The 12,540-nt window shown below is 32.8% G+C and overlaps 1 protein-coding gene across 13 annotated transcripts in view; it reads right to left on the bottom strand.

Moving 5' to 3' along the window:
* Window positions 1-12,540, bottom strand: part of LOC148612458 (bromodomain adjacent to zinc finger domain protein 2B-like) — a 69,924-nt gene that overhangs the window by 34,603 nt on the left and 22,781 nt on the right. For 11 of the 13 annotated variants that reach the window (XR_015924413.1, XM_088593887.1, XM_088593886.1 and 8 more), the window contains exons 3-10: window positions 9,557-9,651; window positions 9,112-9,267; window positions 8,737-8,838; window positions 7,420-7,880; window positions 4,585-4,800; window positions 1,883-2,104; window positions 776-1,361; window positions 398-591 (exon numbers count right to left, since the gene is read on the bottom strand). Coding sequence is in view for 12 of the 13 variants with exons in the window: in XM_088593887.1 (XP_088450013.1) it covers window positions 398-591; window positions 776-1,361; window positions 1,883-2,104; window positions 4,585-4,800; window positions 7,420-7,880; window positions 8,737-8,838; window positions 9,112-9,267; window positions 9,557-9,635 (2,016 nt within the window). In the remaining variant the exon portion in view is untranslated. The remainder of the gene's footprint in view (window positions 1-397; window positions 592-775; window positions 1,362-1,882; window positions 2,105-4,584; window positions 4,801-7,419; window positions 7,881-8,736; window positions 8,839-9,111; window positions 9,268-9,556; window positions 9,652-12,540) is intronic. The other 2 variants (XM_088593896.1, XM_088593898.1) reach the window with 1 other exon arrangement.

Below are 12,540 nucleotides of genomic sequence, written 5' to 3'. Positions count from 1 at the left end.
GAAATCTGTATCTAAAAGGTGTACAGTAATGTATGAATGAACTGACTGGCCATTGGATGGGCTGACAATACAAGAACAAAGCAATTTTAAAAACCCTCAACATAAGTAGTTTGGGAAATTTATTAACTTTATATAACATATAAGAATTTAGGCCTTTAATTTTTCCACTGAAAGCTGGAAAAACAGAAAATGTAATGTATAAGAAATTGTAGTTAAAATTCAAGTATAAACAATTAGGAATTATAGATGTAAAATTTTTTAATTTAAAATATGATTCAATATATTGACAAAATATCAAACTATGGAACTTTTTTACTACTATCAGTGACATTTTTTAACAACTACCAGAAACCCAGTAGCTGCATAATTATAACACTACAACTGCATAGAGATTTACCCTCATGACATCTGGTATTGTTTTCATCTTCTTTCCACATGGAGCATAATACAAGACCTCCCCAATGAATCCTCTTTTGCCAATCGCTAGTATGGTTGTTGTCCTTTTCCATCCTCTTCCAAGGGGAATTCTTAAGATATTTTCATCTGTTTGTACCCTTGGTCTCTTACCACTACTTGATGACCCTTCATAATCTGAACAACACAATACATTAAGCCAACATATACATGTACATGAAAGAGATGATGTTCAAAGCATGAACACAATGATAATAAAACTTATCAAGAGAACAAAATATGTAAATGTATCTCTACTAAGCCTTAAAAAGCATTACATTACAGATTGTTTTTATAAAACAATTGAGTTCAGTATATTTACCTTCAGATAATTCATCTGCACTTCTCTTGAATGCTCTGTTAGACACATCACTTTCTCCAGTTCTCTCATCTGTGTCATACTCCATAGCATGTGATCCAAAACTATCACTTGAGTCTTCATCATTGGTCTGACTCTGACCAGAGTCAGTTAAAGCACTTACTCCTGAATTACTACGCATCCTCATCTCATCGTTTTTGTTATCTCGTTCTACCTCAGTACGAATCTTATTAAATAAAGTTTCAGCGAACAATTTTGATCTCTCTGTTGGTGATGGTAGTCTTGTTGCAGGATCATTCTTAGTTGGTGATGATAACTTAGATAACATGATACTTTCATCATCAGATTGTCCACTTAGAGAACCTCCTGCTGATTTCCTAGTTGGTGACCCTAACTCATTCTTCATAATTGTTGGTCCCTTTTCACCTAGTTTTCTATTTGGTGATGTAATAGCATTTATCCTAGGAGGTGAGCCATCACCTTTTCTTGATGGTGAGCCTAACTTAGGAGACAAAGGATTGTTATTTTTGTGTTTTGACTTATTACTTTGTGATGACTTTGAAGCAGCCTTCAACTTTTCTATTGAAGCCTGAAAAAAAAATAAAATTGTAAAAGAGGGTGTAATTTTCTTTAAAAAAAGTCAAAGACATCCTGATACATCAGAAAAAAATCCTGTTGATTTCAAGTCTCTGTATCTACATTAAACTGTAAGACTTCTGTGTAAATGTTATACCAATGGACTATTATACTTCTGTTTAATGTTATCCAATGAGGGTTTTAACCTATCAACTTTACCAATAGACTATCATACTTCTGTTTAGGTGTTACTCAATGAGAGTTTTAACCTATGAACTTTACTAATGAACTATCATACTTCTGTTTAGATGTTATCCAATGAGAGCTTTAACCTATGAAAATTACAAATGGACAATTATATTTCTGTTTTGATGTCATCTAATAAGGATTCTACCCGGTGAACCTTACCAGTAAACTTCTATATTTCTGTTTAGATGTTATCCAATAAGTATTCTACCCTATGAACTTTACCAATGGACTATCATACATCTGTTTAGACGTTATCTAATAAGAATTCTACCCTGTGAACCTTACCAGTAAACTTTTAGACTTCTGTTTAGATGTACAGGGGTTTGAATCAGCTTTAGTTTGTTCATTAGGAGTGTTTTGATGAGCTTCCAGTAGCTGGTTAATTTTTGTATATGTTTCCTTCTCTTTTATTTGTTGTGCCTTTTTATACATCTTTAATTGCATTTCATGTTCTTTGAGGTTTGCTTCAAGTTGTTTCTTTAACTCCTCTTGCTGTCTTTTATATTCCTATTATCAAGAATTGAAAAATTTGTCTTAGATATTTTCACCCATATTAGATATGTAAATACCAAAGTCATTAATATAATATTGTAAAGAACAAGCATTCTGACAGTATTGCTGATGCAATACAGTGTCCCCTTTCGGCCTTTGAACTCATTGCCTTTATGAGATTTTTTTTTATATATGTGAACTAACAATGGATGGTGTTATTTTTTAACAATCAAGAGAAAATAACTCTTGAACAGCAAAAGCAAATTCCATCAAAATCAAACCTGAGCTTCATTTTACAGTAGATAATAACATTTTTTCATTACAGAAAGCTGCATAAAGATATTCTCTTTCTATCACCTGGAAAGTTGAAAAAAACTTCGTTATTATGAATTACAGGGAACATAACTCTAGAATGACAGCAGCAATTTGCATCAAAATGATGAAACATAAAATTTTATGTAATTTTCTATGTCAAAGGGCCATAAGTTCCATATAAACCATTTTGCCGCAATAATATTTAATTTGTAACTTGTCATGATAAGACTAGCTAACAAATATGAAATCAATTGGATAAGGCATTACAAAGAAAAGTCTGGAAAACATAAAATTTTATGAAATTTTCTATGTCCAAGGGACACAACTTCTGTAAAAATCATTCAACTGTAACATCATTCAAACTTAACTTGTAACTTGTCATGATAAGACTATATACCAAATATGAAATCAATTGGATGAGGCATTACAAAAAAAAGTCCAGAAAACATAAAATTTCATGAAATTTTCTATGTCCAAGGGCCATAACTTCCGTAAAAATCATTCAACCGTAAGGTCATTCAAACTTAACTTGTAACTTGTCATGATAAGACAATATCCCAAATATGAAATCAATTGGATGAAGCATTACAAAAAAAAGTCCGAAAAACATAAAATTTCATGAAAATTTCTATGTCCAAGGGCCATAACTTCTGTAAAAATCGATCAACCATAATGTCATTCGAACTTAACTTGTAACTTGTCATGATAAGATATATACAAAATATGAAATCAATTGGGTGAGGCATTACAAAAAAAGTCAGGAAAATATAAAATTTCATGAAAAAACAAGAAACATCTCTGAATATGGATTGTAACGAACTACTTGAAACAGTAGGTTTCTCACACAAAACAAAAGGGTACCTAATAAATTAAAATTACTTACATACTAATTATGGTCTAAAATCCAAAAAAATCCTAATACATGGTCATATTAAAAATAGGAATATTGACTTTTAATTTGAGCCACTTCACAACATAGATTACTTTCATAAAAGAACCTTAGAATTCAATTTTGGTTGAGATCAAAGTTTGCTTAAGTTTTCATAGAGATCCAGACACTCTCACTTTTCAAAGCATGATAAACTGTCTGTTCAAGTTACAGGCAGATATTTAAAAAAAAGCCAGCAAGATATAAAAACATAACAACTGAGATTGTTTTTTAAAATAGATAGAAACTCTGGTTATTTCATGTACATTGTACATGTAATTTAATTGGTGGTCAAATGTACTGCCTTCAGGCAATTAAAAAAACATTGGATGAGCACAAAACCACAATTAGGAGTATTTAAGTATAGCTCTGCCTTAAAACCAGACAGAAGCTAAGGATAAGCGATTCACACATATCTTTATCTCATATATCTTATGATTGGAGATCCTTCAGTAGGCCTCAAAAATAAGTGTGCAAATAAAGGTTTGTCACTGAAGATATTAATACTTTCAAGTTTGGTTATGTTCTACTAAAGAAAAGTACAGGAAAAATTTCTTGCCAGAATGTTTACACTACAATAAGGAAGAAATTATTTCACAATATATAGCAGATCCAAAGAAATGAACACAAAAAGAGTTGTTTTAGGACCTTATAAAAGCGTTTGAACAGTTCCATTGATTATTGTATATATTATGATCGAATCATCCCCTACCTGATTTTTTGATAGACCTATACTTAAAGCAAAATGAGATGCACTAATGAAGTTCATGAATATAAAAATTCATGACTCCTTGGGATTAAAAAAAAATACATCTACACATCATAAAACTTTCAGTTACATTTTTCTGATGCAGTCGTTATACTTTTGCTTTTTACCGTTTGACCTAAAAGACGCTCATCCATGGAAACATGCGTCACTTGATTGCAATTCTGTTTCCCGATTGGCTAAATACTGATTACTCAGTGGCATTCGAAAATTTGTAATTGCGTGCCATGTGTTATTTTCTTGAAAGAAAAAAAGAAAGAAAGAAGAAAATTTTCCTGCAAAGGCTATCTTTTTTTAAAGACAGTACATACTTGTTTAAAGATAGTACTTGTTTATTTTCAAGCTACAATGCCCCTACTCTAGTTATTTTTTTGTAATAAAGCTAATGCACTTTATTTTAAAATCTCATAAATGGTTAATAAAAAGTAATGACTTTATTCTACAAAAGAAAAAAGGTCAATTCCAACTATATATATGGTGGTTAACCTGAATTCTGTCAAAAGCAGCCTCTTCTTTAGAAGGTTTTGCTGGTCTTCCTCTGCCTTTCTTCATTGGTTGCATTATGGATGGAGAATTCTTTTGTGTCTTATTCTGAACTCTCTGTCTAATCTGGTCTGCAATCAATTTCTTCTTCAATCCATCTATATGGATTGTGGACCCAGTATTCAATTTAGATGAAGCCTCAAGATCAGAAGAATTGGACTGAAAATTAATATATATCAAGAGTAAAAATAACAGAATTGCTTTATAATTTTCAAAACCAAAACAATACTTTGCAGGGCGCAGCCTGATACAATTGCAGTTGTCAACCCAGAATAGTTGGGACAAATATACAAACAACATACAAGCTTGAAACAATTCATACTTTGGATTGGGATTAAATGTTTGACACAGAAATAAGATTCTCTTTATAGAATGAAGCTGTTAAAAAAACTTAAAAATTTCTACTTGAATATTTCCTTAATCTGATCCGCTTTCCATAACTGAAATATAATCAAGAGGTTACATGTTATGTCATTATTCTAACAATACCCACTCAACCTGGAAAGGGAGACACTGAGGTGATCGGTAAACAGGAAGTATATTTGAGAGGAACCTCAAAAGGAGAAGCATTCCCTCATATAGAAGCAGAGAAATATGTTCAGAAAATATATTTAAATATGTACAACCAGTAAAATGACAAAGTCAGTTGGTAAACAGGAAGTAGATGAATGAGGAACCTGAAAAGGGGAGACACGACAAAAGTCATCATGCCAAAGCAATATTCCAAATAACTAAGCTTTCCTTCCAATAGAAGCTGAGAAACCTGTTACAAGAAGTATAACAGATGGACAGACAGACGGACAAAGGAATTGCAATATAACCCCAAACAAGTCAAAGAATAACAGCAGTTTCATTTATGTAAGACCATATGGGATAAATCCTTGATATTATGATCAATTAAATAGACAAATTTATTAAACTATACATTTCCTTCCTGAGTATTTTTCAAGTTTTGACATCAGCGATTTTGTTACCCTTTTATTGCAGCTGAATATCGGCTGTTTCCCCTGAAGACTTTTCCAAAAATGTTGAAAAAGATTTTTCCCAAAGGGAGGAAAATTCCCAATTGTCAGGCATAATTTTCTGAAAACCAGATAAGTAAGTCAGAAAAATGTTCCTCTAGACGTGATTTCTCGGCTCGGTACTTTGTTCACTTCTGTGGACTGTTTTTTTTTTTTTTGTCAAGTTGTAACCTAATGAATATTGGGAGAATGTATTTGTTAGTCCTATATTGGTTTTCACTTCCAGATTGACATATGACATGTTTCTGTTCTCAGTACCATATTTTCCCAATGAGTTGAAAATACGGCCAAAATTTCCCAAAAATAAAAGGTTAGGGCTTCTTTTAAAACAAGGAACAAAATCACTGGACATAAATATGTGACACTTTAGATAACAAAATTTAATTTCAAAATAGGCAGGTTAATGCCACCTTCCCTCCCTTCTCCTGGAACACCATCTATGAAAATATACCTAGTAATAAAAACGGAATAATATTAAAATGCAAGTCCCCCAAAAAACTATTACTTTTTACTTTTGATATAAATTTGTTAGTTACTCAGCTGGTTGTAGAAATTTATAAAAAAAAATCATTAAATACCACATAGTATACAATAATCGTAATAGTATAATTCACTTAATTTAATTTAAGGAACCTTAATTATAACAGATAAACTGTTAAAAAATCAATAAATAGTTAGTATGCAACTTAACAGAGTAACACCAAAAAATAAAACACTTTGTGTATTGTGCAATTCCATCCAAGTATTTTTACCTCATCTTATGGATAAATATAATAAATAATTAACACACACTATTGATACAGATTTTAACACTTGTTTAAATTTAACAAGACTGGACACAACATTCAAGCTCTGAATTATGTTAGATTCAGGATATGTATTTGCCCAGAAATGATGTGGCCCCTTTTTGGACCCTAACTCCTAATCAATACAAGTAACATGGACTAAAATTAATCCTTGTCTTCATTTTACTGTATGGCAACTTGGGATATAATTTAAAAAATCAAAAAATCTTAAATTATTGTCAGGACATCAGAAAAAAAATTTTGGGGTAATATAAAAACTAGCATAGAATATAGTAACTATTTTTACATTTGCTTCAGTAATCTCAAGTGTAGTGCTTTGATTTACTTAAGTACAATTATATAACTTAGTAACGGTTGAGTGTGTGACAACACTAGTGATGTATACTGGAAAGTGCATAAAAATAAATGAAATGGTACTGTTGATACAACTGTAAAGGTGTAACCCTGGATAGTTGAGGTAAGTATGTGATAGCCATTACACATACCTGAATGCATAATAATTGATCTCCAATAACAACTTCCTTACATCATGGTCATGGCACCGAAATGTGAGGAATAAGAAAGTTGTTATTGGACATCAAATGTTATGTATTCAAGACAGTGTAGTGGCAATCACTATCAAGCCCTTACAAAACATGAAGTTGCATGTGTTGACATGCTCTAGTATATCATAACTCATACAAAGGGTATGATGTTAACATTTTATGAATCTTGTACTATTGGGCAAATAGATGAATATTCTACATGCCCAAATTGAAATCTACGTTGTCCTTAAGTAGCAATAAATATTTTGCACCATATAAAAATAAACCAAAATTCACTTGACATCATATTGATGCATTTAAAACGAAGGCTAAATTCACATGTTTTTTATACATTGAATCAGAATCATGAACACTGTATGTTTGAGAAATTTAGTGTTGGTTATAAACATACAGTAAAGAGCCTACCAAGTTATCTTTGATTCTTTCACCTCCATTGATAATTTCTTCACCGTAACTCTCTGTACTGATATCTGACCTACAGTCACTCTCATTTACACCATTCTCCTGTCTTTGGTGTTTGACAGAGAGATTGAGTGCTGATGATTTCTGCGGTGGAGAGTTTGGTGAGGTGTCATTTGACCCATTGGTTTTGGTTTCAACCTTGGCTTGTTTCATTGGTGACTTTTGTACCTTCCCAGACAACAGACTGATCCCTGTTGTGCCAGCAACAACAGGTGTTGTGAATGTCTTCCTACTGCTACTGTTAGAACAGCTAGATGTGGTAGTGGTTGCTATGGTCGTTGTAGCCTTGGTGATGGTAGTCTTTGGGGATGATGCTGGGGAACTTGATTGAGTTTTTGGTGATGATTTCTGGTGAAGTGATCCTTTTGATGCTGAACTAAACAAGCTGCTGTAGGCAGAGGCCGCTGAAAATGATCATTATACAAGTAACTAATTATGGTATACTTTCAAAAACTAAACAGAAACATCCACCTCTCAGAGAACAGAAAAGTACAATAATAAACAACTTTTTTATCTACTAAATTTGTTTTCCGTAAAACAATTACCTTTTGAAGCAATAATAGTATTTGACAAAATAAGAATGATAATAAAGGGTTTTTCAAAAATTCTCAAACACTATGGCTCAATTGTTTTGAAATCAACATCAGTGTCCATTGTTTTTTAAAATAAAGTTCTGCTGTACTTTCACCAAACATCAAATTTAGAGAAAACTATAAGATATGATCTACTTTAATTCCCTCTATGCTTATTTTTTTTGTAAAATTTACCTTCTTTGTCCATTTATTTTTGGTGAAACAGATTGAATTAGTTTTGATTCAACTCTTCATGTAATCAATTCCCCATTTCACTAACTACTTATTCTACCAGTGCTTCAGACAAGTGTATTAACTAACCCATGTTTATTACTAACTAAACCATACATCTCAACATCACTATAGATATAACAAGAAAACAATGAACAAAAACTTTCACATTCTCTATTTTCCACAAAAAATATCAAACCCTAGAAATTAGGAAAATCACATGCAAACAAAGAATATAAGAACAGACCTTGGAACAAAAAGACATTTAAAAAAAAAGAATATTTTAAAAAACAGTAGGTAACTATTTCAACAATTTATTGTTAGAAAAACTAATAACAAACACATTTCTAAAAAAGTCTCTGTTCTTAAAAGCACTGTAAGGAAGTCATGCTCTAAATCATAAGTGACAAGGGGTACTTTTTTAAGCCATTCAGCAACACCAGATCATCTGCCTTACATGATTGGTCCTGTGTAACTGTAGATGTTGGGATTGTAATGCTCAGACCATTACTTAAGTCCAGATTTATTGAAGGAGTTGTTATTACAGTGCCAAGTGGTCCTGTAAGGTGAAATATCAGTTGTGTTTGACACTCACAATGTTTCTACATCTCCAGACAAACTAACAACATTCTGGATTTTTCGTCAAAAACATATTTTTGAATAATTTTATAATATATTTCAAGTTAATGTTAAATAATAAATATTATGTCATACAGTAAAGAAATCATAATACAGATCAAACTGAATCAGTATTGTTTGTATCATTTACTAAGTATGTACTACTGTATTATAATCAACTTTGTCATGATCAGCTTTGGTCTAAATTCTTTACCTTGAGCAGTAGCTAGTGATGTTGGAAAATGTCCTAATGCTCCTTCTCCAAGTCCTCCAAATAATGAAGCTGAAGGGAAACCTGGATGACCCATGAGAAATGCCCCGGGCAGGTGAGCAAGGTGGGCAGCATATGGAAGGGCAAATGGCGACATTCCTGGAAATGTATGAATTAAAACTTTGCATATAATAAGAAATAAATAATGAAAATATCACAATATTCAAGTAAGCTTTAATATTTAAAAGAATCATTTTAGCTGAAATTGATAAATAAAAGTCTGATAAAATATGAGTAAAATTATTCCAGTAAAATTTTTTTTTTAAATAAATTTCAACAATGTGTTTGTCCAATGTAAAAAAAAATTTGAAAATGATTGCAGTACATATAATACTAGGAGTAAATTATTAAAATAGTATCGGATTCCTATACTCAACAATTAACTAACCAAGTAAATTGGCTGCAGCATTCTCAAATAAGTTGTTTCTTGATGGACTGGAAGGATCATCCTTTTCTCCTTTATCCATGTCTGCTAACTATATACTGAAATAGGCAAATCAGTTTTCATACCATCAAAAAATAGGAAGATGACAGGACCTGATGTGGAAAAAAATGGTTTCCATCAATATAAATTTAAAATTCAAGAAAGTATGCTGATGGACCATATTTTTTTACAATGGATAGATGTATAATCAGATACTAAACCCCCATATGCAGGGAGGAGGGGTGGGGGTAACTTTATTAAGGCATATATCAGGAAAGTTCAAACTCACTATTTAGTTACATAAGGCAAATCAAATACAGTTCTTAGTTCCTTGTATAATGAAATATATTTCATAACAATATTTCATATTTTTCATTTGTCACAGATGGTTTAATTATGACTCATTCGTGAATGCAAGTGACTGTGTTTGTTGACCAGACTTATTTGATCTATAACTAATCTAATATTTTTAAAAGTAACACATCATTAACTAGAGTTAACTCCCATTAACCTAAAGGCAAAAAATAGATTGTATAACTTCCTATATTTGTTTTCTGTGTAGTGTGATTCTATTGTGTCAATTAGAGATTGACGGAATCTTCTTTAGGACAGTGGTTTATTGATTCTATGAGGGAAGATTTTCTATAATTGTCATAATACTTTACACAATGTGTAGACAATCATAGCTCTATAGATTTTACCAGCATTACAGTTGATAAAGCATTTGCAGTTGAATAAATCATTAAATATCTGACACTTGCTAAGGTTAAAGGAAGATAAAATTACATAGGTAACATATCTTGAACATTATGCTTTAAAAAAGAGACACGAAATAAATTTGTTTTTCTCTGCACAAAATTGGAAAAGTATTTTTTTCCTCTTGTTAAACACACATTACTATACAAGCCTAACATAAACTGCTGCAAGTATATGATATCTTCTGTTCAAATTTAACCAACCAGATTTTAATATTGCAAATTTTACAGATAATATTACTATGTATCTATTATAAACAAAAAATACCACATTGTAAGAATGATCTTGATTTGTAGTTGTCCCAGCCACATATCATAGGTCATCAGAATAATCCAGGTGAGTATGTTGTTGGTCCACCCATAATGTAGGTTTGTTTGTTTGTTGGTTGGGGTTTAACGTCCGAGCAAGCAATATTTCAGCTATATTCGGATGATGAACATGAAACTGATGACAAATGAACATGAAATGAAAAAGGGATGGGACACAAGGACAATGGGGTCGACAAATTTTGATTGCCACTGGAAATAGGGAGAGGTGGGTAGGGTTGGGCAATTTAGCCTCCTGTGGCGGAGCCCTATAGTTCCTACTCCGGGAGAATACCACAGTAGGGTTCTTTAACGTGTGAGGAATGTGGCATCTTTCCCAACACGGTGCACCACTATGGTTTGCAGTCAGTTTTCCATATTATAGCCTGACAACCCCAGCATGTAACACGCCAGGGGTACCCCATTCCACCACCTGGGGCACACATCCCAGTTGCTCTGTGGGCAGAGATCCCTAGCCCCGCCTATGTTCTGAGCACTATTTAGTCGCCTTTTACAAGCTTAGCACTGCTGCAGGCTTATTCTTTTAACACTCAGACCTGCACAGGGCCTCATAATGTAGGGCAAAGAAAGGACCTACATCTTTTTTTGAAATTATCTTAACAATAACATACATCCAGATCTCACCTATAACCATAAGAATAATCTAAATGTGTACTAGCTAAAACATATGCCATATTATGAAATGGCCTAGTTCTGCATGTTGTTCCAGGCAGACTATAATCCATAGAAATGGTCTAGTTCTGCATGTTGTTCCAGCCAGACTATAATCCACAGGAATGGTCTAGTTCTGTATGTTGTTCCAACCAGACTATAATCCACAGGAATGGTCTAGTTCTGTATGTTGTTCCAGCCAGACTATAATCCATAGGAATAGTCTAGTTCTGTGTGTTGTTCCAGCCAGACTATAATCCATAGGAATGGTCTAGTTCTGTGTGTTGTTCCAGCCAGACTATAATCCAAAGGAATGGTCTAGTTCTGTATGTTGTTCCAGCCAGACTATAATCCACAGGAATGGTCTTGTTCTGTGTGTTGTTCCAGCCAGACTATAATCCACAGGAATGGTCTAGTTCTGTGTGTTGTTCCAGCCAGACTATAATACTATAATCCACAGGAATGGTCTAGTTCTGTATGTTGTTCCAGTCAGACTATAATCCACAGGAATGGTCTTGTTCTGTGTGTTGTTCCAGCCAGACTATAATCCATAGGAATGGTCTAGTTCTGTATGTTGTTCCAGCCAGACTATAATCCACAGGAATGGTCTTGTTCTGTGTGTTGTTCCAGCCAGACTATAATCCATAGGAATGGTCTTGTTCTGTGTGTTGTTCCAGCCAGACTATAATCCACAGGAATGGTCTTGTTCTGTGTGTTGTTCCAGCCAGACTATAATCCAGAGGAATGGTCTTGTTCTGTGTGTTGTTCCAGCCAGACTATAATCCATAGGAATGGTCTAGTTGTGTGTGTTGTTCCAGCCAGACTATAATCCATAGGAATGGTTTTAGTCTGCATGATGGTTTTGTAGACACTTTATCATTTTGTTATTAAATGGTTCCACCAACAGACCTTTATCATTTTGTTATGTAGTGGTTCCACCTTTATCATTTCAACATTTTTCATCATTTCCGTGATCTAAATTATTGATTCCTATTCTGGGTATGATATTTTCTTTAATCTACTAATTTTTCTTTAAGATGTAGGTTAATATAATAGTATGATTGTTATGTTAAATGAACACATGCTGTGTTGAAAGGTTAAAGGTCAAATAAAGACTCTGTTGATAAATGGTTTCTTTCTCAATTTGTTTCAGTGTGAACACCCACATTTATTATTGCATTTCAGTGCCATTCTTTTCATGACAGTGTAAATACC

This window comes from Perna viridis, chromosome 7, assembly GCF_037379345.1.
Source record: "Perna viridis isolate PV_CMFRI_1.1 ecotype Kerala chromosome 7, ASM3737934v1, whole genome shotgun sequence".
Taxonomy (NCBI): domain Eukaryota; kingdom Metazoa; phylum Mollusca; class Bivalvia; order Mytilida; family Mytilidae; genus Perna; species Perna viridis.
Note: the sequence above shows the minus strand (reverse complement) of the source record. Positions and strands in the feature narration are given on the sequence as shown.